This window comes from Tribolium castaneum, chromosome 10 (assembly GCF_031307605.1).
Source record: "Tribolium castaneum strain GA2 chromosome 10, icTriCast1.1, whole genome shotgun sequence".
Classification (NCBI taxonomy): domain Eukaryota; kingdom Metazoa; phylum Arthropoda; class Insecta; order Coleoptera; family Tenebrionidae; genus Tribolium; species Tribolium castaneum.
Window position 1 is genome coordinate 4023803 of NC_087403.1, and position 27412 is coordinate 4051214.

General features: G+C 40.5%; 2 protein-coding genes across 8 annotated transcripts; both read right to left on the reverse strand.

Moving 5' to 3' along the window:
* Positions 1-61: 61 nt before the first annotated feature.
* LOC100141742 (DNA (cytosine-5)-methyltransferase PliMCI) lies at positions 62-4791 on the reverse strand. Its single transcript, XM_008195236.3, has 12 exons — positions 4661-4791; positions 4375-4609; positions 3739-4329; positions 3303-3690; positions 2989-3251; positions 2778-2944; positions 2581-2731; positions 2304-2535; positions 1975-2163; positions 1495-1610; positions 362-1448; positions 62-313 (listed from the first exon to the last, which is right to left on the reverse strand). The coding sequence occupies exons 1-12, from the start codon at positions 4675-4677 to the stop codon at positions 123-125; spliced, it is 3627 nt and encodes a 1208-aa protein (XP_008193458.1). The 5' UTR covers positions 4678-4791; the 3' UTR covers positions 62-122.
* A 565-nt stretch (positions 4792-5356) lies between these two features.
* Positions 5357-27217, reverse strand: osa. Of its 7 annotated transcripts, XM_064359291.1 has the most exons (13): positions 27100-27217; positions 26050-26853; positions 22361-22651; positions 14485-14614; positions 11987-12913; positions 11089-11270; positions 10635-10679; positions 10297-10485; positions 9858-10236; positions 8807-9366; positions 8581-8746; positions 6928-8519; positions 5357-6864 (listed from the first exon to the last, which is right to left on the reverse strand). In XM_064359291.1, the coding sequence occupies exons 2-13, from the start codon at positions 26740-26742 to the stop codon at positions 6094-6096; spliced, it is 5925 nt and encodes a 1974-aa protein (XP_064215361.1). In that variant the 5' UTR covers positions 26743-26853; positions 27100-27217; the 3' UTR covers positions 5357-6093. The 7 variants fall into 7 exon arrangements, with proteins under 7 accessions (XP_064215361.1, XP_064215364.1, XP_064215363.1 ...); XM_064359294.1 differs by lacking the exon at positions 27100-27217 and having other exon boundaries at positions 8581-8728; positions 26050-27015; XM_064359293.1 differs by lacking the exon at positions 27100-27217 and having other exon boundaries at positions 8581-8731; positions 26050-27015.
* Between the last annotated feature and the right edge of the window lie 195 nt (positions 27218-27412).

Sequence of the window (27412 nt, forward strand, 5' to 3'; positions counted from 1 at the left end):
CGCGCCTTTTGACAGATTCAAATATTTCACCGGAAAGTGGAAAGGAAATTAAAACAACAGATCATTCAAAACACTTTATAAAAATACAAATAAACTGAACAGAACACAACTAGGAACAACATTTAGCGGTGGCGGTTCCGCAGGGCTCTCTTGATCTCGAGCCCGATGGCCTTAGCGAGGGGCGGCGGCACCGCGTTGCCAATTTGGCGGTACTTGCTCGTAACACTGCCAAAAAACTTAGTCTTATCAGGAAAACCCTGCGAGCGGGCGCATTCCCGCACGCTTATCAGTCGGTTTTGGTCCGGGTGTATCACTGCAACAAACTTTAATAAAAAAAATAAATAAATGATTAAATTCGCACCTCGCCCTTGTTTCCCCATGGGTTCGGGGTTAGTGGTGGTCGTGGCGAAGTACCCGCTCCAGTCAAGCCGGCCGTACACCCCGGCCCAGTTATTGTGCCTATCGGCAGTGTGTGGCAAACACCACGGAATCAAAGTATTTGATTGGCGATCATTCGGATCGCACGCCTTTTCAACCGAACACGCGCAAACGCCGCGGTTCGGCTCCCCGTCTTTCTGCTTCTTGGTCCTGTACCGGTACTGGAGCACCTCAGTCATGGTCCCATCCGGGAGTTGCACCCGCACATTTGGCAAATTCCTCCAGTCGGCACCGCCTTTTGGCGGAATTAGCTTGATTCTAGTTTGCACAATGGGGGCGATCGGTTTGCAAATATGGTCCAGTAGCTCCTCCTGATTACCGCGCATTTTCCTTTGGAAATGTGACGTTCCTTCGTCGTCGTCATACGGCATTTGGGGGCGGTTATCATCGTGTTCAATGGCTGGCAGATCAGCGATGGCATCACGCACGTGAAGCATGCGATAAGGCGCTGACTGGGTCCAGAAATTACCGTTCGTGTATTTAACACCGTCTACGTAAATATCTAGACGCGAGCCTCTCTGGAGAAAAACGTGTTGAGGCTCCGGAATGCGGGGCAATTGATACCCGGGGGCTGACGCTATTAGGATAAAGCGCCTGCGGGCCTGGGGCACGCCGAATTCGCCCGCTTCCACGATTGAAATTCGCACCTGGTAGCCGATGGCCACGAGACATTGGAGCGTCAGCTTCAAAATAAGCCCGCCCTTGTACAGCATGAAATTACGCACGTTCTCCAATACGAATATCAAGGGTCGGTAGTAATCGCACAAACTTAGAAGCGAAACTACGAGCGAGTTTTTAAACAACGAGTATTCGCCTTCGTTGAATCGGTTCATCCCAGAAAACCCCTGGCATGGGGGCCCGCCCACGATCATTTCAACCTCGCTCTTGGGGGGCAGGCCCCCTTTTCCAGACATGACATTCCGTAAAAGCACGTTACAATCGTCTCGAAAAACATGGCAAGTCCGATTGTTATGACGGAACGTGTCCAGTGCGGGTTTGTCGTTCTCAATCTACGAATTACCTAGCTTTTTTTTTCTAATTTGAGACTAAACTTACGGCCCATTTGGTGTTTGCGACGCCTGCAGCGTGGAAGCCCTGTGACAGCCCCCCACAGCCCGCGAAAACGTCCAGGCATTTCAGCGGCCTGCCAAAAGGACGTTCGTCTTGGCCAGCTATTGGATGATAATAATAATAATAATAGGACTTTATTAAAACAATAATATAAAATAAAATAAACAAACTCTGTGGGGCGAAGTCTAGCCCATAATAATAACAAATAGTAGAAAAAAAATAACTGTAGAAAAGTACAAAAAAAACGGTGTAAAAACTTTATACAGGTTTTCCGAAATTAGTCGGCATTGATTTTTACACATTTCTAAAGAAATTGTCATTGAGCTTGTCCTCGTTTCAAACAAATTGGCCAGATACAAAAAAGGCCAAGAATTTTTGTCGCGTTATAAAAATGATTTAAAAAGCAAAATCTCGGTCAAATTGTAGCACCGTAACAGAACAGTAAAAAATAAAATGTAAACTTACCTCCCTCTCTCAAAGCCAGTCTTGTGCAGCTATACGTGGGTGGAACTAATTCACCACAGTCTGGATCGTATTGCTGTCTGAAATAGTAGCGATAAGGGCCCCCCTCGGACCATTCCCGCGCCTTCTGTTCGTCAGAACAGTAAACAACATAGCACTTCCCCATCACTTTACGAAACGGAACTGTTATAACTGAAATATCAATTGGCAATTTATCACACTACTGGTATTTGGGCAGTTTATAGGAACTGTCTGAAAGAGATCTATGGAAACGATAGTTTTGTACGACTCGGAAATAATTAAGAAGAATATAGCGTTAGTGTAGTATTTACATTTAGTGGACCAAAACAGCAGATTGATGTCAGACTGATACGATAACATGCTGCCACCCTTTGTGTTTTCAGGCCGAAAAAACACCCGAATCGCCATCAATACCCCGGCGGGTCCATCGCATAGGGTCTCGATTAATCCAATGCAGAACGGTTGGGGCATTTTTTTGCAAGAAGCGTTAGCTTCGCGTTTTCGGTAGTACTCCGGGTATTTGCTCTCATTCATCTCTTTCGCCTGAAAATTATCGTAAACACGGGAAAATGCAAGTCTTATAATTACATCATCGAAAGTGCACTCAACGGGAATCGGGAATTGATAAACCGAAGGATCCAAAAAAACCGAGTTCCCTGCTTCGTAAAACTCGTTGCGCCATTGGACTTTGTTATCTTTGAAAGTGGGAGTTTCAATCTTCTTTCGTTCCTCGTTCAACCTGAATTTCAAAACGTACCAACGGTGGGCAAAAAGTGAAAAATTACCTGCAATGTCCGCACGAATCCAACTCATTCCTGACTTTAACATAGTCCGTGAACGTGGCAGTCTCACTGTCGTACTGTTTTGCGTAAAAAAACCTATCATCGCCAGATGGCAAACACTCAATCCCGCCCAAATCGGCCCAATTGTCGGGCGTTGCTTTGTAAACAACCTACCGGAAAAATTGGAAAAAATTCGATCTTATAATTGCATTACCTTGGCCTGTCCTACTATGGCGGCAACCGGGCAATCCTCACATTCATTTGAAGCGAAAAGTTCTTGCGGATTGGCTACTTCCCCTAAAATCGTTTCATTGCCGCGGTAGAACAAATACACATGGACCATTGGTTCCGTAGCCGTGTATATGTTAACAACTCGGGCGATTGTGTTCGGTTTGGTTGCACTTTTGGGCGATAACTGGACAAAATCGCCGGTCTTGATGTTGAGTAAAATGCCCGTGTCGTCATCATTAACCCCACCTAACGATTGATGATATGAGCCCAAGTTAATTCAGAAGAATGTGATTTTACCAAGAACTATATCAATCGATTCGCGGAAATTCTGAAGGGGGCCGTCGCTCAGGACCCGGCTCACGCCAGGTCTGCGGCCGTCCTCCCGCCCCCTGGCTGGTGTCACGACAGTTTCGTCGTCACTCTCGTCCAACTCTTGCACGACCAAGTTGGGGCAACGTCTCAGCTTGCAGGGCTGTTTCATGTTGCCATCACCGCCGAACTTGACCATGTCTTTGCAGTAAACGCACTGGCCGCAGTCGGGCGACCGACACGTGTCGCAAATGCCACACCGTGTCTTTTTGGGCGACTGGCAATTTTCAGTCTGGATTTGATTCGGGAACAACTGTTCGAACAATTGGCGGACTAGCGGCGTGGCTGTGGCTTTGCTCAACTGGAGCTTAGTTCTCTACAATGAGTAAAGTTGCAATCGAGTGAAATACAATTAAGCAGCTACCCTTTGGTTCCCTAAAAGATTCCGCATGAGTTGGCGCTTCCGGAAGCTAACACCAGCCAAACTCGCCAAAGTTCGAACGCATGGCATTGTGAGTAACGGCATGTCGTTGTTGTCCCCAGCGTCCAAGTCGAAGCTGTGGATCTGATCGCACACAAACTGGGCGTTTTGCAGGAGAAATTCCTCGGTCAACAGTGGGTTATCGCTGTTTTCCACTGCGGCCAGTAGCTCCTCGTAGGAAGGAGCGCGGCTGAAATTGCTTAGTAGGAACTCAATAACGAATTTAAACAAAACGGTTTTCTCTTGGAGGCTTTTGAAAATGGGGGCGTATTCCAGCGAGGGCTCCATTAAAACGTACTGGGCGTAGTTAGTGATAATCCCCAGTAAGACTTTCTCGCCCCCGTCAAAACCGGCAATGAACCACTCGTGAATGGGCCCCATGTCAAGCGTTGCAATGCCATTTTCGGGGCTCGGGTCGTCGTCGAAAATTGGTTTAATGTAACCCCCGATATGCAAATAGACCTCTTTTTGCAACAACCCGGTGTCAAGGGGGCACAAGTGGTCATTCAAGTCGTAAATACTGAAACAAGTTATCTAAGAGGCAATGGCATGTTCCTGGAAGATCATATGGAACTTTACTTTGTGACTGGGCAAGTCGCCCTCCTCAAAACTGATGTTTTCGGTACCGTTGTACACATTCAGTCTTTCGGATGTTAAAGCAACAGACTCCTCGGCATAGTCATCGGGGAAATTTGTGTAAACTACTGCCTGATTAAGAGTTTGTGCGCAAAATTTGCACTTGTCTGAATGAGTAGAGGTTCGTTTGTGTTTTTTCGTGTTGTCCCCCGTTTCCTGTGCGGGAGACTCTCTAAACCTGTAAGGTACGACTCTACTACTACTTGTCTACTACGAAAGAACAAATTACCTTTTTCTTAAGGACATTATTGAAGAATTTAGCGAATAACTAGAGACTAGACTAGACAAAACAAAACTTCTCGAGTTACTGAAGTGGAAGGGTAACTCGCGCCAAATAGTTATAAAATGCGCAAACGCGGTGTTAGAAAATTTAATTTTCGGCGGGGAGCAAATGTTTTACTGGTTGCATGTTTGTGGACAAAAAATATACACAGCGAGTTAAAAAACCCATAAAATTCCTACTTAATTAAGCAAAAAAACAATCGCAATAACTCATCAAAAACCAATGACGTCACAAACGTAGTATTTTTAAAAATAAAATCAACATGTATGAATTTTTTATGCGTTACTTGAGCTCACCTTGTATAACAGTGAGTGGGAAACGTGGCAATTTTTTTTTCAAACCTTTATCTTGTTGACTTTTCATTGTGAAATGTATTTCGGAATTCGAAATTAAAAATTCACGTCACGAAGCTTGTTTTGACAAAATCTGGCTTAACAGTGTTAATAATTGGACTGCTGGGCAGAACAAAAAAAATATTAATATACAAATGGAATTTATTTTTACCATACCCTTCACGTGTAAATTGGTAAAAATTATTGTAGGTAGTAATTTACTTACCTGTGTGGTGTAGTGGTTGAATAATAAATGTTGCAGAATATTGTTTTGAAAAAAACTTGAAGGGTTTGCCGGAATTAAAAAGAATTTAATGTATTTAGCATTTACTTAATTTTTACAATATGCAATCATACATAAGATGAAATATACCTACAGCCAGAAAAATATCACCACATATTTTAAACTACATTTGAGTTCTATAGCAAGACTGCTTTTTCTAATAACGCAAGTTGCATTGTTTTACAGTCCATACTTGTTCATTAACAGAGTTCAATGTAACATCTAAAATGGGATGTATAAAACATTTTCTAAATATACATAGAAAATTAAAACTTGTATAAAAACACCATTTTCGGTACTTCCTTTGTACATTTATTTATTTCATTATCAGACATGTATAAAGCATTCGCACAGTAATACCAAACATGAAATAAGAGAACTGAGTGCGCAGGAAAAATAAAAGGGATGACCACCATCATCATCACCGTTTCGTTATTATCATTATCATCATCATACCAGGCAGCAACTCGAGAGCTACAGCACTACCATACTCTGTTATTCAAATTAATAAATACATAAGTAACATGGATGTTTGACATTTCCAGAAAGACGTATGTTTGCTTAATTTACAAAATGGTACAATTATGGGTTGGTTACACTAGGTGAATTCATTAGCTATCGGAGATCCGGATCTCACGGCGACTCTCGCCATTTGTCCCATTACACTCACACATACACACTGTTCATTGGTAAAGTTTAACTATTCACGCTATACATAGAGGTCTGTACACCAGTCCAAGGCCGCAAGAGTATCTACAGAGGGATTAGCTGCGAGATATTTGAAATAGTACTTTGGAAAGCAGGAGTGCCACCTGCTGATCTAAAATTTGACTCATAACAAGCGCCAACAGCCTCGATTCTTGTTGGACCAACAACGGTTTGTTATCCGGATGCCGCGCCAGAAACACTAACGTCGCCGCCGCTCTCCTCAACATATCCAGACTCGTTCCCATCGAATCGGGATTATCTCGTAGTGCACCTATACCATGTTGGTTCGCGACGCCCAAAGCGCTTTGTTCGGCTTGCTCGATGAACGCGACCAGCAGCGAAACGCACGGCGTTTGCGACGCCACCGTCCGTGCCATGCTGCTGTCAGCCGCCGCCAGATAATGCAACAGATTTATCGAAAATTCGCGCAACACTTGATCTTCGGACCGACAAAGGTGTTTCGTCAGCACCGCGCAAAGCCGCTCCAATCGCGAAAACGGCGGCGTTGCTATCACCAAATCGACGTTATTGTTTGTAACACAAAGCTTGCACAGCGACTCCAGTGCCAACCGTTGCGGAGACAGCAGCGATGAGGGGCCCACTGAAGCGAACGGGTCTTGGCCGGTTGCCGAAGGACAAATCGCCCAGTGCAGTAAACCGTCCAATATAGGCCTCACTATCTCCTCAGGATACACGTTGAAATCGATCTGACCCGAAATGTTGGCTATTGACACCAGTATGTTCTCTCGAATTTGAATTAGGAAATCCCACCACCATTCACTTTCACCTTGCAAACTGCTACAAGAATCGGCAAAGTCGGCATCCTCCTGCAAAACGTAACACCGAAAAATTTTCATACATTCGGTGCAACAACAATTAACTGAACCTACCTCACGGTCGTAATTTCTCGTTTTCTGTGTGCGAGGTGGATGCTCATGATGAAGCAAGAGCAGCTTTCCCACAATCGCCAAGAAAGTCGAACTACGTGAGAATTCGCTCTCGTTGCCGGGAATAAACGTAAGGCTCCTAAGTATATTAGATATGCATACGCATCTTTTTCCGATATTGTCCTGGCTTTCAGTTATAAGCACTAGACTTGCTTCGTCTCTAGTGTATGCTTCGTCTTCGCAATCCAAAGACCGACGACGTTTCAATCTTCCGACAGGATCTCGCACTTGTGGTCCACTACTATTACTACTACTAGTATTATCTTTCCCGCACTCCCCGTTCACACTACCTGCGTTCAGATCTACACTTTGTTCTTCACAGTTCACTACTACCTCAGCCTTAACTTTTTCAGTTACAGTTACAGTTGTCGTCTCTAATGTGAGCACACCGTTCGCTTCAGTTGAAGAAGAATCTTTTTTAATTCGAGATATCACATCACTTAATGTCTTTGTCCTACGTTTTTTGTCACTAGTTTTAGGAGGCGGTGGCGCCTCATCAGGCGGCGACGGTGTTCGTTGACGCTCCTCTATTGACTCCCTGCTGTTGTTCTTGTTGTTGCTGTTGCGATCTTTCTTTTTATCTTCTAGACGTCGATGGAACGGTATTCGACCAAATTCCGCTTGAAACGTTGGAAGTATGTGATCCGTCCTTGATTGCCAAGGATCCGTTGTCATTTCAGCTAAAATACTAGCACCGGTAGCATCACCTTTCACATCCCAGTCTTTCTGATGATCCTGAATGAAGATTTCCTCGCTACGATCGATCATTTTAACAGGATAACCTTTCCGTGTCACAAATGTATAGTTGTTTGTATTTTGCAATAAAACAGATTTTTTATTGGGATCAATCGGTGTTACAACACCTCCCAAATCAACGTCAGATTCATCTGGTTTCTCTTCTCGTGGATAAGGTCCATCAAAAATGTCACTTAACGCCTTTTGGAAGTGTTCAATCAATATGTCCAAAAGACCAGGCCATTGATTCAATCCGAAGTAGCCAACGGATGAATCGTCATATAACAAAACATTTAAAATGTCCAAAGCATACGTGCTTTCTGATAAAAGTCCAGAACGCAAACACATTATTATACGCCAAGGATCAACTTGACCAATGTCAGCTCTGCATAATCTTTTACGTCTGTATAATACCGGCAATGTTGCTTCAACACTATCAGGAGGAAACGTTATTTCTCTCTTCGGTAACTGACTTTGCGAATACGAACTATTCGACAACGTTGTCGCTTGGTTTCCTTTACCTCCTTGCGGTGGCATCATCGTAAACGGTTTACCAGGACGTGGACCTCCAAGAGGTGGCCTCAGCGGTGGATTCTGACCAACACCAGGTGCTGGGATTGAAGACCATTGCCCTTGCCCGGATTGTGGAGGCTGATAACCTTGATTACCCGACGGATAACGATCCCACTGACCACCAGCCGCCGGTCTTCCTCCCTGATTCCACTGCTGTGTACCCACTTGGGGACCTCCAGATGCCCCATACTGCTGTGGCGGCCTGTACTGGTTGTTATTCGACCATGCTATAAAACAAAACAAACCATTAAAACAAAACAATTACCAATGTTATTATTTTTAACGTACCATAAATATGTGGCCTTTGCTGACCGAAGGGATAGGTCTGCTGATCTTTGACGAAGTCTGGATGTCGCCTTGTTGGTTGCGGTCCAGGCGGTGGCATATTCTTGTTAGTCGGCGGTCCTCCGGGATAATTACCCGTTGCCGAAGGACCCTGCTGATTGGGATAATTCTGTAATTAGTCGAGTAAAAAATAAAGCAAAAAATGTTTAAATATGTACAACTCTTTTACCTGTTCCGGTCTGTAATAATCTTGCTGTGTCGTGTACGGTCCGGCTGGCGGTTGCGAGGTTGGCGGCCCTGTATTTCCCGGTGCGCCTGTGTAGTTTGGCCTCGGTGTGTATGTGGATGTTGGTGGTGCAGCTGCACCAACCATATTATAACGTGAATATGGGTCTTGTCCGGCAGCCGGCGGACCACCAGGTGGTGTATTGTTCGGATTCGGCGGCGGCGGTGCTCCTGAATCACCTGAATATGGAGGATACACTGGTCTAACGGCTGGTGGATAACCTGAACTAGCTGGGTACGTAGAATACTGATCTGGAGGAGCACCAGGACCAGGACTTGGATACTGATTGTATCCAGCCTGTCCGCTAAATCCCTGCGGTCTAGGTGGAGTGCCTGAAGGATAAGGAGGGTGCGGTCCACCTGGAAAGGGGCCACCCCGTGGTGGTGGTGGACTGGGAGACACATCATCAAAAGGGTTTGAAACGCTTACGTTGTCGGCAGCCCCGCCTGCAGGGCTAGGACCCCCAGGGGCGGCATTGTTTAAATGATTAGCCCCTCCTGAACCTAAGAGAATATAAAATACATATATACTACCCTCCTAACCGGGAAAACAAACAAAAATCAAACAATATCTCAAGGTCGTAATAGCGCCAAAATCAAGTAAAAAAATTAATCACGCTGAAACAAGCAGCTCCACAGCGTAAACCATTACAATGAATCATTCGCTTTAGTCTATAGTTATGTATAATACATGCTATTTATCGTTTTAAATTAATTTAGTCAATAAAATATTTATGGCCAAAACCGACGTTTAATTTATGAATAAGAAATAGATAAAACGAAAGTAAATAAATAATTCAAATAAAAAATACCTTCATCGAGAGATAATAACTGATAATACCGTTGAAACATCTTTAATTAAACACCGCTCGTGACACTGTTCATTCGCATTCGCATTCGAAACAAAAAGTAAAGATAACAATTTTTGTCGCTGAAGATAAACGCCCGACTGTCATTCTTTTTCATCCCCCCAATCATAATAAAAATTGACTAACATGACTCACCTCCGTGCGGAGAAGGCGCGTTAGATTGTGAAGATGGCCTCTGTTGAGGATTATATTCTGGATTTCCAGCTGGTGGATATCCGTAACCGTATCCGTCCATTGATGTACCGCCGGAACCAGGTGGCGGAAAAGAATCCTGAGAATTGGAAGAGCCTGGTGAAGGCACCGAGGCGGCTTTAGCTGATTTCTTTTTCGAAGTTGCTTCAACTTGATTTATTATAGGTTGAGGATCAATTCCTCCTCGATCGAACTGACATTCGTAAGCTAATAAATTTTTAGTATAGTGTTTCCTCAATGTGTATGCTGCACTTGAAGATGCACCGATACCCAACATTCCGGCGATATCTTTCCATGTTTTGTTTTTCGTAACCTTCGAAAATAAAAGAACATTATTTCTAACTAGCTAAATAAGTGAAAATAATAGTAGTACCTCCAGAAAACCACCCCTGTCCTTAACATAGACATACAAACGGAACAAATCAAGCGGGTTCTTGGAAATAGTAGGGCAAGTAGTGATTGGCGATCTTCTCTCTTCCATAAATGTGAGTAGTTTATCCAACCAAGCACGTCTATCTGGACTGTCATCCATTTCGTATAACTTGCTGAGACTATCAGTTTTCTGCAAAATACATAAAGAATAAGCAAAGGATAAAAACAAAAGTCCCTCTTTCTGAATTGTGGTTTCTAAACGTCAAGCACTACATAAAACATGCCTCTGACATGCTATCACAAGCATTAGCACGACATTAAATAATATTATATATAAACCTTTGAGCGATACGTGTCCGGAGGAGGCACATGACTGTTAAACACCTGGAAACACCCGCCAGTTAGCTCAATGAACACACTAAACACAATTGACTTAAGCTGTTTGTTAAGTGGGCTAAAGAAAAAAACACCAACAGAAAACACCGGTCCCACCCGTAATTACGACACAAAATGAAAAAATTTATTTCGAAAAATGCAGGTCCATACACAGTCATCAGTCACTAAAAAATTTTCATCTACGGATATAGCGGTAGGTGGTATCCCAATCGTATTAAAAATTTTCAGTTACGTTACTGAATGCCACAGAACTCGATCACACAATTTCAATATAATACTTATATGCATTTTAACAAAAACTTGTGTAGAGTGGTAAATACATTTAAAATATTTAAAACACATATGATTGTGTGTGAACACTTACGATGCCGTATTGTCATATAAATCTACCACTTACTGGACTTGCGGGGGTCCTTGGCCAACTTGGACTGCTTATTTCGTAGTCGTCATGCATTGAATTCATACTTGCTGCACCAGGAGATGGCACTGTACTTTGCGGCGTTGTTGGATGGCTATAGTGACCCATTTCATTTTTCCGATTCGATTTCGGTGTGGTACACTGGGGATCTTCGCCGGAAGCTGCAATCAAATAAAATCAATCAAACTTCATTTTACCAAAATTAAATTGTGAAAAAATTTTCAATATTCCGAGATCTCGGCGCTCAGAACCGAGGGGAAAAGTCATTTTCGCAAAAGCGAATAATTTGACTTTATACATCAGGTCCCCCCCTTTTAATGATTCAAAAACAAAGCTTAGTAATGGTCGCAATCTCCGTAAATTCTTGAAATTACGCACTACAAAATTATGTACCAGCGGAATTGTTTAAAATTGCTTCAGACTCAAAAATACGCAGTCGACACCAAAATTAGAAAGAAATTCAATATGTATGTACTATTATGATTTTTCCGACTATTAGAATATACTACTATATTTATTCGTTTTATGAGTAAAAAGTCGCAGCCAAACACCTTCTTGTTTATTTTTTTAAAGACGATGAACACTATTTTTTATTTTCATTGAAATTATTTAGAAACTCGCACCACTTACCGAAAAACAGATAAAATTTCAGTAACATAAGATTAAAAAAACGTACGAAAAAACTTAACCAGATAAACATACGAGAGTAACTGAGAAAAAAATCAGTTAAATATTAATACGTTATAAATCTTTTTTGTGATGAAACACTACCGCTACGATAAAAACCGAAGGTTGAATTTGAAGTTAATTGAAGCTCGGTTGAGGGAAATTTTATTTGTACAAAGATAAGACAGGCAAATTCTACTCGTTTTATTACCGGCTGATGCATTTGACAGTGTCGATTGTTGCGATCCTTCATCGATCGGTGTCCCATCAGGTCCTGTTGTAACAACGGAAGTAACCGATCCTCCCGCCGCCGTTGTGACATGAGTACTCATCCCACCTTGTGCCGTTGTCGTAATCCCATTATCCATCATTTCAGAACCCATTTGCGTATGTGAATTCGGTGTCGAACTCGGTGGCGGCATGGGACCGTCATGTGAATGGCTGTTAGGCATTAGGGGACTGCTCGCGGGTGGCATATTCGGCGGCGGTCCCATAGTGGGCGGCGGTCCCATCCCCGAATGGTGGTGTCCCGCCGGCGGCGGACCCATGTGGTAATTCTGCGGCGGACTTGGACTCGGTGGCGCCGATCCGGGAACGTTACCGAAGCCCATTTTGTGTTGTAGGTGTTGTTTGAGGTAGTGCGGAGGTCGCGGCGGCGGTCCCGGGGGACCGGGCGAAGGTGATCCTGGGGCTTGCGGCGGTCCGTTACCTTTCGCTAACGTCATCGGTCCTTGCCACGGTTGTTGATACGGCTGAAATTGCGAATTCGGCATGTGGTTGGACGACCGATTCGGATACTGTTGCGGAGACATGTTGTTGTTAGGGGGCGGCGCTTGCGACGCCGGGGGGCCGTAGCCCTGGCCGGGATACTGGATGTTGGCTTGGGGCCTCGGCGGATAACCGCCTTGCGGGTACTGCTGGTTGGGCTGATAAAGCGGCATCTGCTGGCCGGCGGGGCCGGGGCCAGGCCCTGGGCCGGACACCATGCCCGGATGGCCCTTATAACCGTGAACGTGGGCCGGATGAGGCGACGAATAGCTGCCTTGCGTCGCCATCGGCGAATGGCTCATTCGAGTTGATCCACTGCCATCTGATTGACCACTGGACGGCCGAGGAGGCATCGGAATGTTTTGCTGACCTGGAAAAACAAAAACGAATGAAGACGGTGCTTGACACTTCAATGTTTCACTATTGACACCGACACGACAACCATCACAAACACAAACGGACCTTACGTCCGTCTCACATGTTTCAAGTCAGAGCGGTCAAAAAATCCTAGCAAATTTTGGCACAACTCACAAACACTTTCTACAGGTTTTGGCGGCCGGAAATTGGCGCAAATAAATCCCGGAAAACAACAAATAACAGCACCATATACGATTTCAAACAACTTTAGACGCCGAGGCAAGGCAAAAGTTCGTACCTTGCCCTAATCATTTTCGGAATTCAAACAATTTTGAAAAAATTGCAATGTTAGGTTTGGCGTAGGTGTGACTGTACAAGTGAATGCCAAGTAATCGAGATACAAACAGCTTACAAGCCCTTTTCGATTAAAATTTTACTAAAACTGTCGTAAAACATTTTACTGGGGTCATTATGGTCACACTATCTCAATAAAATATTGATTTTAATAACTACATCAAAAATTATTTTTTTAACGTAGTAAAATTTATACTACGTCGTAAATAAATTTTTAGAATCTAAAATCACTAAATCACTGTAGTATGTATCATACAATAGGCGGAGAGATGATGATAATACCACAAATAAATGGCGCTTATGCTGCAAAAATATTTTACATTGTCTGAAAAAAAAAGACAAGCGGTAGTGCTTTCAAGTTTATTTTTATTGTTCTAATGCATAATGCAAAAATACTTGACTGCGCTTTATCAAGTATATAATGGAATCAACCACAAACTATAATAAAAAAATTGATAAAATAAATTGTGTTATGAATTTATGAAATGTCCGTTTATACTGTTAATTAACAGGAATGTTTACAACCCAAAAACACCTTCATAATCAAGTCCAAAAAACATTTTCCTTGACTGAAGCGATAACTACCTCCTGTTGTATCGAGTCAACAATTTTTTTCCTTAAAAAAAGTCGTTTCCGGATAGCATTTTCTCCAGACGACAAACACAGTTCGTAAATTGAAGCTGTAATTAAACGTTGTTTTCTTTGTGAAATGAACCAAACACAAAGTTCTTCGACCATATGTTAATATCATAAATTTGATCAAAGAATGAGTAAAACTTTCAATAACCGTATATATCCGAAACATTTTATGTATGTATGTATGTTATCCAATTTGAATTGAATGTCAAACATGTAAAGTTCTCTGACTCTTTTATTGATTTCGAATTGGTAGTTTCCTTCGTCAAAAACTTGACTATGAAAGATTTTAATGTGAGTCTGTGTGAAATTTAGTAAAAGCTCCGTTTTTATTGGAGTATTGGAACAAGTTCGAGTATAAAGGGATGTAAAGAATTCCTGAATTCGGCAAGATGCGAATGATGCGATGCCGATAAAGAGTGGTTTATTGTGCACCCGGAATGCCGGCTCCGGCAGTAAAATGTAGGTCAATGTTGAGGAGACCCGCATCCGCATTTTATCGAAGTTGCTCTCGGCAGTCAATGGGAGTGAGAGCACGTGGTTGGGGTTACACGCGAATCACGTGGGAGTGAATGTATGTATGTATATACTGACCGACAGCCGGAGACATAGAGCGCGATCCTGTCGATCCCGTGGGAGAAGGTGTGGGCCTCATCCCTTGGGAGTTTGGTGTTCCCGGAGCTGGTCCTCCGGAACTGTCATTGCTGTTACCGCCGCTCAAGTCCTGCAACAAACACATCAGTTCGTTTACGTATTCAGAAAAGACAACCCCCATTCAAAACTACACGTTTCCACCCCGCGCCGCATATTTTACGACCCAATTACAACCTTGGACATAATTAATGAACCCACGTAAAAATAGAACAACAATCAAACAAGTGCAAGTCTATTTTAACTCAGCACACGAAACGTGCAAGAAAAGAAAAGACAACGTTACTTCATCCTTCTTCCAATATGAAAATAAACATTATCTTTCGTTATCACATAAACATAAAAATGGATTTATATTCTCTCTCATACACAATTATTCCATGTCATTATACAAATGAGTTGCTGTTTGGGTTTCTACACTCTTCCTGGAACATGAAACGGAATAATGAGACTCAAAATTCACTTAACATTTAAATTCTGTATAAACAAAAAAGACTTATTACATCCATTCCAAAATATTTTAATCAACAAAACGCTTGCAATTCACAAACACAAAATGTGTTTTTAATGGATTTTCAGATGTAAGTTGGAAACTTATAATCCATTTGAAACAAGACTGAATATACCAACAGTATCATTCGTAATTATACAAAGTATAATCGAAACTTTAACAAAAACAAAAGCGGATTAAGCACTAAAACGCTCGCATGAAAGACCATAACACAGTAATAAAACGTACGAGCTGAAAATTGTTTTATTAAGAAATCATTCAACCCACCAACACCCACACAATTGCATTTTACTTGTGTTTCATCTAAAAGCAGTTTAATAATAGAATTATGAAGACAAAAGAAAGCGAGCTAAAAAACAGCACAATTACTGTTATTAAATAAGACAAATGACAAGATTATCTTCACTTCTCGTAGCAAATTTTTGGAACTATCTTTAATAATATAATAATACATGACTATGTATTTTTCCATCCTTTCCATAATCACTCGAAATACTAAGAAATGAGCAAAATTATAAGTTGGTGTTTATTGCCTGGAACTCACGCACGTCTTCCTTGTCCCAAACAACGGATTGAAACCCTCGGCGTGTCCTTTCCAACAGCTGATTTTACGCTATTTATTCCACCCCACCCCTCACACCACAAAACGACCTTGCCCCTTTTAGGTCAGCTTTAAATTTTCTATTTACGGTTAGAAACCCGTTTAAGGGAGCCCAAATCTTGTTCCCATAATGATAATAAAATCATGCAACCAAAATTACTCCAATTTCTTTATTGAATAAAACATTCACAACAAATAATTTTTATTATGCAAACCTAACAATGAATCATTCTTCACACAAAATCAAACTGACTTTATTGTAAACTCAAACAAACTCATTATCAAGTGTAAACAATTACTCATTTAATAAAATCGGTGAAATTTACATTAATTACATAAATTATGTCACAGATAATTGCCACTTTTCATTATCACGTTGGGAAAAAATTGAAAAGAAAAATTCATTGACCCGAAAAAATTGTTAGATAACTTTCTGTTTCGTCATTTTCCGTCAAGGTAAACAGTACTGATAACATACCAACAGAGAAAAACAGCTGGTTCCAATTCTCGCACCCAAAATTTTAATAAACCACGCTCAATTAAAAGAAAAAATCAAAGGCAATGAAACTAAAGTTGCACTAAAAATGGGACCCCACGGGCGTCAAAACCCAAGTCAAATACTCATGATAAGGGGCGAATCAACTTGGTAGATAAGGTAGTAAGACCAAGTAAAAGTAAATAACAAATATATAATTTTGATAATAAGGATAAAGAGCGTGTGGTTTTTTTTGCTGGAAAAAATGCCAAAACATGAAGACATGCAATTTGCAAATGTAGTAAGTTATCATCAACGTGCTCCAAAATCTACACTTTCACACAATAACGTGTTTTTTCATTGTAACCACGAAGAAAAGAAAACTAAGATAATGACGGTCGTAATCAATTCCTATTCTTTTACGTCCTTCAAAATATCTAATTCTGTGCCAATTATAGAAAATTATTTGTGAAAATTGATAAGTAAAACACTGACTATTCGCCAGATTTATAGAATTACGTACTGACGAAGTAAACAACAAATTTTTAATTAAATGGTATACTAACTTATAGGAAAAAAAAAATGTATAGTGGTTTAGCATCTGCAGAAATAAGACAAGAGTAGAAAACAGAAATCTAAAAGTTATTTTCAAATATAATTTACATTATCTGAATATACAAATCTTTTTGTAACAAAGAATTACTTTCACATTTAATTATAAATATGACGGAACGGTTATATTGCTCCAGACATGATATAAAGTTTAGTCGCAGCGGTTAAATACGAAACATAATTTTAAAACGTGAATCACTATCGAAAAATATTTAGATAAATCATTACGTAATGTATTGAGTAATAAAACTTGTAGGCTAGACAATTAATATAAAATTAACATACACGATACTGATATTGTAGTAATTGTTAGTAAATAAATATTTCACAACTGATAATTTAACAATAAGCCTAATTGAATTTTGAAGATTACAAAGTTCCATTCATAAACGAACGGAAGTCGGCCGATTTAAAATTTGCTTTGGCTTTTTTCACTCGTGCAATTTAAAGACGCGGAATCTGTAAAATACAAGAACATAATCAATCTTCTTGGTAGGTAGTGAGAAGTTCTAGTAATGTTTCAATGTCCACTAAAATTTATAGCTTCAGCGAATGTGCCACTTTGTACAGACCTTTCATCTTTTTCTGACTAAAATTGACACGTGAACAGAAATAAAATAACTCAAGAATTCTGTTCCCTCATTGCTTTAAACTCCTAGTAAGACAAGTGATTTACAAAAATTATGCCCAAATTATTATTCGCAGTTTATTTGGAAGCGAATAACAGATGGTTGATGTAGTCAGGCGGTAATGGGTTACATAATGGTTTAGGTAAAAGAGCCAAGCATGATTTTTTGTTTTTTTGGCCCCTCGTGTAACCTGCTGAAGTCAGAGTTGAGTAATTTACGGGGATGAGGTAGAAATTTTGTGGCCTATAGCAGGAAGTACAGGTTTATTTGTTATGCACGGTCGTCCGTCCTTAGCCCATTCACGAGGCACACGACAGGTGGTGGTGATGTTACTTATTTTATGCACAGCCGTCACACAGACGACCCAGATTTAGATTAGGGTAGGTCTAGAAAGTTCATTCCGTATTATTCCGTATAACGTCGGCACCGACAACAGGACTTCATAGTCCGAGGCCCTAATATAAATCATTCTGTTCTCGAGGGGTCAGTGATCTCTTTCACTCTTTCTTTCAAAGGAGAAAAAACGAAATCAAACGGACTTAACGCACCCCCTTATAAAACCCACCGGTAAACACCCCGATCGATCCGTCGAGGCCAAATCCAAACTAACACACATTTCGAACCCCAATAAATTAAACAGATCATATGGCCGACGGACACACGCCACCATCTACTCATCCAATAATTAATGAATGCCGCTACAATCGCGCGTACTCGATATTCAATAAAGTTTTCAAGTCGACGATTTTTTATTCGATTACCAGCTGTTAACACTCCAAACATTTTCATTTCTCAAATTTAAATTACAACCAACTATCTCAAGAGATCACAAAAACGGTCTTCCACACGTATACATATCTGGCTATAACTTTCTTCTCATGGAAAGCTAAACAAATTTCTCTTGCAAACTATACCCAACTCCGTATCATTCATTCAACCAGAACTACACAAGTTTGTACGTTTTATTATCAAATTCAAGTTGACGGCAAGTTTCAGTTTAAATCAATTCCGAAAATAACAAATCTGGCTGCCGTAATAAAATGAATTCCAGCGAGGAAAAATGTTTTTCTATCAAAGAATTATTTCCGATAGCTCCATTCAGAAAAAAAGATGTATCTGAAATTATGTTAAAATTGAATCGTAATCAGTTGGTAAAACGTTGAGTACGTTAAACCGAAATCGATTCCAACAACAAACACAAACAAAAATAAATCACGATCTGACTGCATATTAAATCCTTGTCCAAACGATAAAAAATATGGTTTAGCGTAAAAAATTCGCTCTCTAGTTGACATTAATAAACGAACATCCAAGTCCTACACATGTCGGAGAAAAAAATCGCCATTAGTATGAGTTGGAAATAGAAAAACGTAAAACCGCTCCATACAGTCCGATGCAATTGCACTTTTCTCTAATAAATGCGGCGCGTTGTGACGTAACATGACCTTGCCACACATCTGAGCCAATTATGCCGGTTTATTGTGTATTCAACTTCCACCATCGGAATTCCACTCGATTCCTGATCATTTTATTTGATCATCTTCCCGTGAAAAGAAACGGTAAGCATTCTTCTGTCACATTAAACGTCTCCAAACAACATCATTCAACCGGTACACCGACCAGAAAAAGCAACCCTCCGTCATAATCATTACGCAAGGAAATAAATTATGCACAAGGCGGCGCGAAACGCACCCCTTATCTCGCCAGGATAATTGATCAATGATTATATCTCTTCCGGCTTGTTTTACTAAATCACACGTGTAAAAACCGGCTGTTGGGTTAGATAACCGTACGTGTCTTACGAGCCGTTCGCTCGGCAAAATTTGACAATTGCCCAACGTTCACGCACTGGCTTGTTACCAAACATTCGCGAACAAGATGAAATTAGTTATCAGTTCGAGTCGGAGAGTTGCTAAAAGAATTCAAAAGAGAATAGAAAAAAAAATGTGACGAGTCAGTCTCTTGAACGAGGAGAGTCTTGGAGGAGCGGCGAAGTGAAAAAGGAAGCGAGAGGGATTTTGAAATGCAGCTATAGCCTTATAGCTGAGAGCTGAGGCAGTAACACAAACACCAAGCATGCCAGCGAGAGGTTATAAGAGTGCAACGTCACCAGAACGATCGAGAGGGCTGAGCCCGAGCAAGCAAAATGCAGTGCAGCGTACTGTAGCAAGCAGCGTTGCCGGTTCTACCAGAACCAATCAATACCGAGCGGCACTTAGCGGGTTACATGGCAATCGGCAACACGGCAACGTTTCGCCAACACGACAACCGAGGCTCAGGCTCAGGCACTTCGTAGGCCGAGAGACTGGGTTTTAATACGCAGCCAGGACGCAGGAGGCCATGGCGGCGGCAAACAACTCCAACTCTACGTCGCCACATCAACTTGCCAACTCCCATTACCATCAACGCATACCCATCTAAACGGACAAAAACGACGATACGACACGACACCGCACCGCAACATAAATTCATTTCACCTCCACCCTTTAGTTACCCTTCACACTTAAATTCCAACATTAATCAACATCCTAATTTTGTACCTACAGTCGAACTTTTTACAATTTTTGCCGAGGCTCGACTGTCGTTTCAAACAAAATCAATTATGCTCGCTTGAGTACACTCTGCGTCAACGTAAATGGCGAACTGATTAACATATTGGAACAAACCTAAAATGGAAATGTTGACGAACGACCAGTAAACACTTTTACGACAATCGCCTTCTCTACCAACTTTTATCCGATAACACCAATTATTAAACAATTTTTACATATTTAGCAAAATTTAATTAAATCCGTAAAGAAAAAATTTTTTTTAACAAAAATAATGTTTAAATCTGGAATAAAAGAGCGATCTGATTAATAAGTCAAACAAAGAAAAAAAAATCTACTCATTTCTTTCTATCGTAATAAGACTCAAAACGTAGGTTTAAAAAGTGTGAATGAAATCGCATATCACAAGATTAAAAATATTTACACATTCACTACACGATATTATTACATAGTAAAATTCTTAACTTACTTTTTACGACCCGTAAACAAAGAAAATAAATATCAATGCTGAAGTCAATTTCAACTATAAAATGGTCAAATACCGGGTCCGGCGACCCAGGAAAATCGCGACTCTAATGAAATAAAATTCTTGAAATTTTACACACCTGACCACACTGTTCAAGACCACTCTCAATTTATTTAATTTTTTATTTACTTGCTAGTAAACCTAATCAATTAATTGATGTTTTATTTAAACGCAATAAAATTGGCAAAAATCTTTTACAATAATCCTACTCCAATTACAGTTCTCACTGTCACCTAAATTTACGAAACCACAAGTAAAAATTCATAAATAAAAATAATAAGTATTTTTTTCGCTAATTTCGTAAACAATTATTGTGAATACGCATTGTTTAGTATGAAATTTAGAATTTGACTTTTGTAAGTAAAAAATTATCAAAAAATTAGGGAATATACCTTTATTAAGTACAGTCAGACGTGTAAAATTTTTATTTAATTAGAAATCGCGATTTTCTTAGAAGCGCCAGACCAGGCGACATAATACAATAATAAAAGACCTTTTTTTAATTTAGGCCGATAAAAAGCTTTGCAAACCGTGCATAAATGATTAAATTTTCCATTACAATATTACTGTTTTCGATTGAAAATAAAATAAAAATCAATAATAACGAGGATAATTGGCCACTTAGTTGGCCATTAAATGTTAAACATTGTCACCTATATCCAAGAACAACCGCTAATGCCGTTCGACATGCATTACCATTAGCCATTTTCATAAATTTCTATTTCCTATGTAAGCGCTACGTAATTTTCTTCATCATTCTGTCATGTCATTTTCTTCATAGAATGGTAAATTTATTACTATAAATATCGACTGTTTTCAAGCAAAATTAGAAAACTTCGTTCACGGAATGAATAACGTTTCCAGAAAGAAGAAACTACAATGTGCACCCAAATCTACGTTAGCGTAACAACCCTTACAAAATAATTAAATTGACGAGACAAAGTGTCTAGAAAAAAAACAGAAAACTAGAACACGCTCTGTTTTTGCAAAGTACTTGCCAAGTTTCTTCCAAACCATCGAAATCGCTGTAAATTATTTAAAGAACTTACGTTTTGTCAGTTTCAAAACGACAAAATTTTGTGTAAAAAAATAATATTTAATAAACATTGTTTCCGAAATCACAAAAACGTTTAAAGGCTGTTACTATTTCTGGTTGTAAAACAAGGAATAACTTACCGTTTACATTTTATCGTAAAGGTTTTTCACAAACAGTTAAATATAAAGCCCCAATCACTTTGTGAAAGGGTTAGTCTTGTTATACCATTATATTGCTGTTGTAAAACTCTTCTCTTTCAGCAATATTTATGGATTTATGATCAAACTCTTCAATCGAGTCTGAATAAAAAGTTTTGTATGAACTGTCAGGTGATTTAACTTTTATGTTTTTTTGTGAATGAATGGATGTTGAATTTAATAATAAATTTGTTTTGTTTCTAGCTGTATTGTGCCAAGATAAGAATATGTCTTTATGACAAAATAACATTAAAAGTAGATTAGTATAGATGAGCTTAGATAAATGTAAGTAGTAAGTGATAAAATCCATCTGTGTATTGTGTATTTGAATTGTAAATGACGTACTATGAAAAATGTAAAGGAAAGTAAATTTGAATGTAAATAGAGAGAGACGGAGAATTCGTGCATTGCGTTCGGCATTGCACTTGTTTATTTATTACGTTGTATTCGGGTAAATTCTCGAACGCGTCACTAATTGAGATATTATGCATATAATTGGAGTCCCCCACCATCGGGACAGACCCACCCCACCCACAACAAAAACACGTGCTGTCTACATCGTCGGATCATAAAGGTCAAGAGCGCGGTTAATTATATCGCACTGTTACGTAACAGTTTATCATAATCGTAATAAGAACGTTTCGATTGAGGGGTGGCAGCGGTGGTGGTGGTGTGACACTTACCGCTGCATCTGGCGCGTGTGCGTTGGGGGTAGTTGGCTGGGCCGGCCGGTTCGGGAAACCCTGGTGCTGGGGCTGCTGTTGCTGCTGGTGTTGGGGGCTGGGCGGAAGACCAGGCCCCGGGGAGTGACTGATGGGAGGCTGCGGCGAGGGCTGACTTGCCGGTGCCGTCGTGTTTGGAGGGCCGGGGCTTCCGGGGCCGTGCTGGCCCGACACCGGGGGTCCGGCCCACCCCGAACGGCCCTCCCCGTAACCAGGACTGGGCGCCGAACCGCCGCTGTACGCCGGCGATAGCTGGAAACGATAAACCAAACTCAAATACGGAACACGTTAACGTTCACGCTAACGTGTACATACACATTTAAGGGAGGGACAGTTTTTAGGGGTCGGAATACGTACAATAGCTACCGTTGACCTACCGCAACACATTCCGCAATACAAGTTCGACTTTCTGACGCTCATAAATCACCATGCTATTCGGAGGACAAAGTGCACATTTAAATTATCACACTCTATTTCCCGACTAACCATTAAACATCGTATTATTAGCACACTAAACTGACGTCAGTAATGTGGCCGAATCTGACTCGAATACCTTCACAAAATCGAATTAAAATTCAATTATGAAAAAACACAACTTTAAAACAAGTGGCAAAGTTTCCGTTCAATTCGCAACTCAACACCTCCACATTTGTCAAACTATCCAAATCAATAAACATAGGAGATAGAAACAACTTCTGAACATTCTATAAACTTCTACAAGATAACTCTAACCGACGGAACGACCAAGTTGTTACCGATATATGTGAATGGGAATAAGTGCGATTTACATTTCAACTACGTATGTCCACGAAAACAACCCCTCACCATCAAAATAACACTTTAAAAACGTAATAACTCGTCTGCTACGAGCCACCAAATCATTACTTTAAACCACCATTGTGTGATCTCCCTTACTACTAAAATAAACTACAAAATTCAACATATACAAATCAGTAATTACATCTATTTTGCTACAAAATGTACAATATAAACTTTAAGACCAGGATATGGCAAATTAAGTTATCGACTATTTCATCAATTTTATTCTTAAAACAAAAAACCTATTTGATGTTTGAGAAAAGTAATTATGTTTCACATTTCCAGCTATCACAGAAAATAAATAAACAAACCACTTGCTGTAAAAACACATAAAACATCCAAATACAAATGATATAATTAGTAAACTTAACAAGATTATTTTAGTTCCTGTTAGATTACTGTTGTTAGGGTATAAAAATAAAACGAAAATAAAAATTAATAAAAGTTCTAAGCCGCAGAAGCTGACTGAACGTCTCACATATCGGAACATAATTTCCGTAATAAAAATACCGTTCGAATGTGTGATACCGATAACAATTCATAATGAATAAACTTTGTATGTGTCGGTATAATAAAAACCATTTTACATTTCCGTAATTGAAATAAAACTGTAAAAATATAACACTCAATGGCTGCAATGAGTTAAACAAATGAAACCTGCGGACAAAGTATGGGTAGTGCAAAAAAGACAATATGAACTACCTTAGATAATTTCTTGCAAAAAAAAATAATCATTATTCAAAATGGTATTCGCTAAAGACCCATCAAATATGTTTTTTATACCATAATATTGACTATTTTCTTTGAATTTATACCAAATCAAAAAACTATTTTTAATAATATTGTTTATGCCATCTCAAAAATAACTAAACAATAAGCAACAACTGCATATTTAATTAGTCATTTACTCATTAGGTACATATTTCTAAATAAATAAATCAATGACAATTTTTTAACAGCACTATTCTGCGTTAATGAGTTTAAGAAAAATGCAGCTTAGTAAAACATTACTCAATTTACAGGTTAAAAACACGATTTCGAAAATTTTTGGGGAGCATTTTGCCCATTGGAAACTAACGAGTCATCCAATGATTACTGATTATTATTGTGTTTGGCATTTTTTACGAAAAGATTTTTGCAAGCTGCGACCGAGGTAAAGAGATAAGCGCATGAGAAAAATAATTATCGCAGTGTAACGTCAGAGTTTGGTCCAACGTTTGGTCATTTATTGTTTGATCGTAAGGGGTGCAGTTATTTGGTTTATATTCGATAAATTTCTGTTACGACAGGTTTTTTTAGTGTATCGTGTCGTTTTTTTAGTGTAAAGTGCCAGTGGATTCGTCAAGCAATTTAGTGAGTAATTCCAAACTGACAATATACAAAATTAAAAAAAAAAAAACTATATTATCATTTTATTATGTGGTTCTTTTGCCTGGTTTCTGTTAGGGGCGGCTTTTACAATAATACGTTTTTGAAAAAAAAATTCGTGGGATGCAAGTGGTTAAAATCAATGTACTTATTGGCATAATAAATTAGAGTAATTAAAGTAAACTTAGTTTTAAAACCACCCCGGCAGCCGTAACTTAAACCGTTGTTCTGCACGTTCGGTTAAAATAAACGCGTCGAATAAATGCTACACCCCCAATTATGCTCTACAAATGTAACCTACAATGAGATCAAAAGTTTTTATCAATGAAATCGTAGTACTCGCAATACAGTTGTTATTTTCACTTGTGTTAAAAAAATAAATACTATTTCAAGTTGATTACTGAACTGGATGATCTTCCGTCCGTAACTCAATACTATATTTAAAGGAGTGGACGGCGATAAATAACCATAAATGTGCTGATTCCTCTTTTGTCGGCTTCCAGTCTCTCAGCTGATACAAATAGTTTTAAAAGAACGACATTATAAATGAGACGCTTAAATTTACAACTAGTCAACAAGAGTTTTGAAAATAAATGTGCAAAAATGTACGTTGCGCTTGAACCATCTTAAAAACTATAAAAATATGTATGTTACAAAAAATTTATTTAAGAATTATGTTAATTTGCTTTTTACACACTCATATCCTGCTTGCTTAATTACTATTATAATTAATAACATAAAAACTTACGACGTGAAAAGGAAAAGAAAGCTTGTTGGAGTTTGACCAAATAATAATTTGGAACGTTCAAATAAATAAATACTCGTCACAGTTGTTATGTTTTATTTATTAAAAATATAATTTGTAGTACTTCCTATTTGTGATATCGTTATTCAACAAGTATTGTTAAAACTAAGCTATAAATAACGTGTTGAGTCAGGTCATTAGAAATTTTGTTGGGTTTTGTGTGTGAAGTGTGAGATATGTTTTGAATAAAAAGTAAATAAAGTGGTTATTGTTGTAAATTTTGGTCGCTGGAGATGTTGTATAGTTTAGAGGAGGAAAAGAAGATGTGGTGCAATGCTCGACTGAGGTCAAATTAGAGACGAAAGGGCAAGAAGCGAACCAAAGCATCCAACTTCGAGGGGGTTGAAGGGCGGGCATATGTGGGAGTACGGTTCCCGTTTGACGTCACATTTGCGACACGTCAGCTGATTGCATAATAACAAAGTGGGCGGTGCGGTAATCGTATGTCAGAGCAAGTTCAAGGACGGACTTAGCATGTTTAGATACACTTGAACAATTAACAAATATATGCACCACCGTGTCATCCGAAGAGAAGTGGACACGTGGAGGTGAGGTTTGAGGCAATGAGGCCGCTTTTTCCTGCCATGTTTCAGTTTAGGAGAAAGCAAGTCCGTGGGGTTGCTGGGTTGGTGTGGTGTCACTGAATGCGCCGACTTACCGTAGGTTGGTTGCGGTATGGTGCCGGCGGGACTCCCGGTTGTGGCGGCGGCGGGGGAGTCCCATAGGTGGGCATCGGCTTCTGGGGCGGCCACCCCTGGTTATACGGCTGGTCGGGGTGGCCGTAGCTGTTCTGGTATCGATGCGGAGGCATCGGGTTGGAGCTCTGCAGCAGCTGGTTGAGCGTAGGGGTCGGGCCGGTGGGCTGCGAGAGCGTCTGCCCCGAAACGTATCTCTGGGGATAGGGCGCCCCGGGCGCGGGCGCCTGCTTGGAGCCCCCCAGCGCCTGCCGCGGACCGAACGCGTGGACGCCCTCGGCGGTGTTGTGCACGACGTCGCGGCCGTAGGAGAAGCCGTAACCGTGCCCGTCGGCGGGGGGCCCCTCGACGGGGAAGGCGGCCGCGTCGGGGGGCGCACTGCCCGGCCCCGGCTCGCCGTCGGGGCCCGGGTCGGGGGCCGTGGGGGCCGCAGGCCCACCGCCGCTGCCGTCCGAGCGATATTGACTCATTTCAGTGACGAGGTTTTTGCCGCCGGTGTTTTTCGCCTTGGCTACCGCTACACCGCCGCCTCCGCGAACTCCACTCTTATCGGTCCCATTTTGCAACAAGGAATTCCGCACGTTCAGATGCTGATCCGGCTGCACTTTCTCACAATTCACGTCATTTTGCTGCTTTTCGGCCTGCGTTGCAGCCATGTTAAGAAAAACGGCTGCGATCTAGCACGGCCGATCGTTGCCAACACCCCGCCGTTATAGTCAGCAACGGATGCTTTCCTTCATTTTGGGAGCCCGAATCGCACCCGGGTCCTAGCAAACACATACTAGATTACTCACTTTAACACTTTTCCGATTCTGTAAATAAATAACGCCACCAAACTTTTTGAATAATCCAAAATGATGGACACATCTGACACACACAACTTAATTCCGTATCTACTCCAATAACACGAAAGGAGGTTATGGGTAAAGCTCCGATTCCTACGCCGACATATTATCATGTAATTAACGCATTTCTAACACACACCCATTACAAATAACGCAAACGTAACTCACCGACATTACAAGTATACCATCTCTCCAAAAATAATCGCCAGGTAAACGCCGTAAAGCCACACAAAAATTTCTAAAGCACAGATCTACTTTTCGCCATACTTGCGCTTACACCATTGTGGCGCTGACTTCCACAGCCGACTTGGAAACGCGCGGATTTTTCACAAGTCGACAGAAAACCCGCCAATTTCAAAACAAAACAAAACGACCAAAATAATATTAACCCACTCAATTACTCCACTAACGACCTTAAATCAATATTCACATCATCAATTAGCACCAATTCGAAACTCACCCCTCACCAAAGTCTCATCAA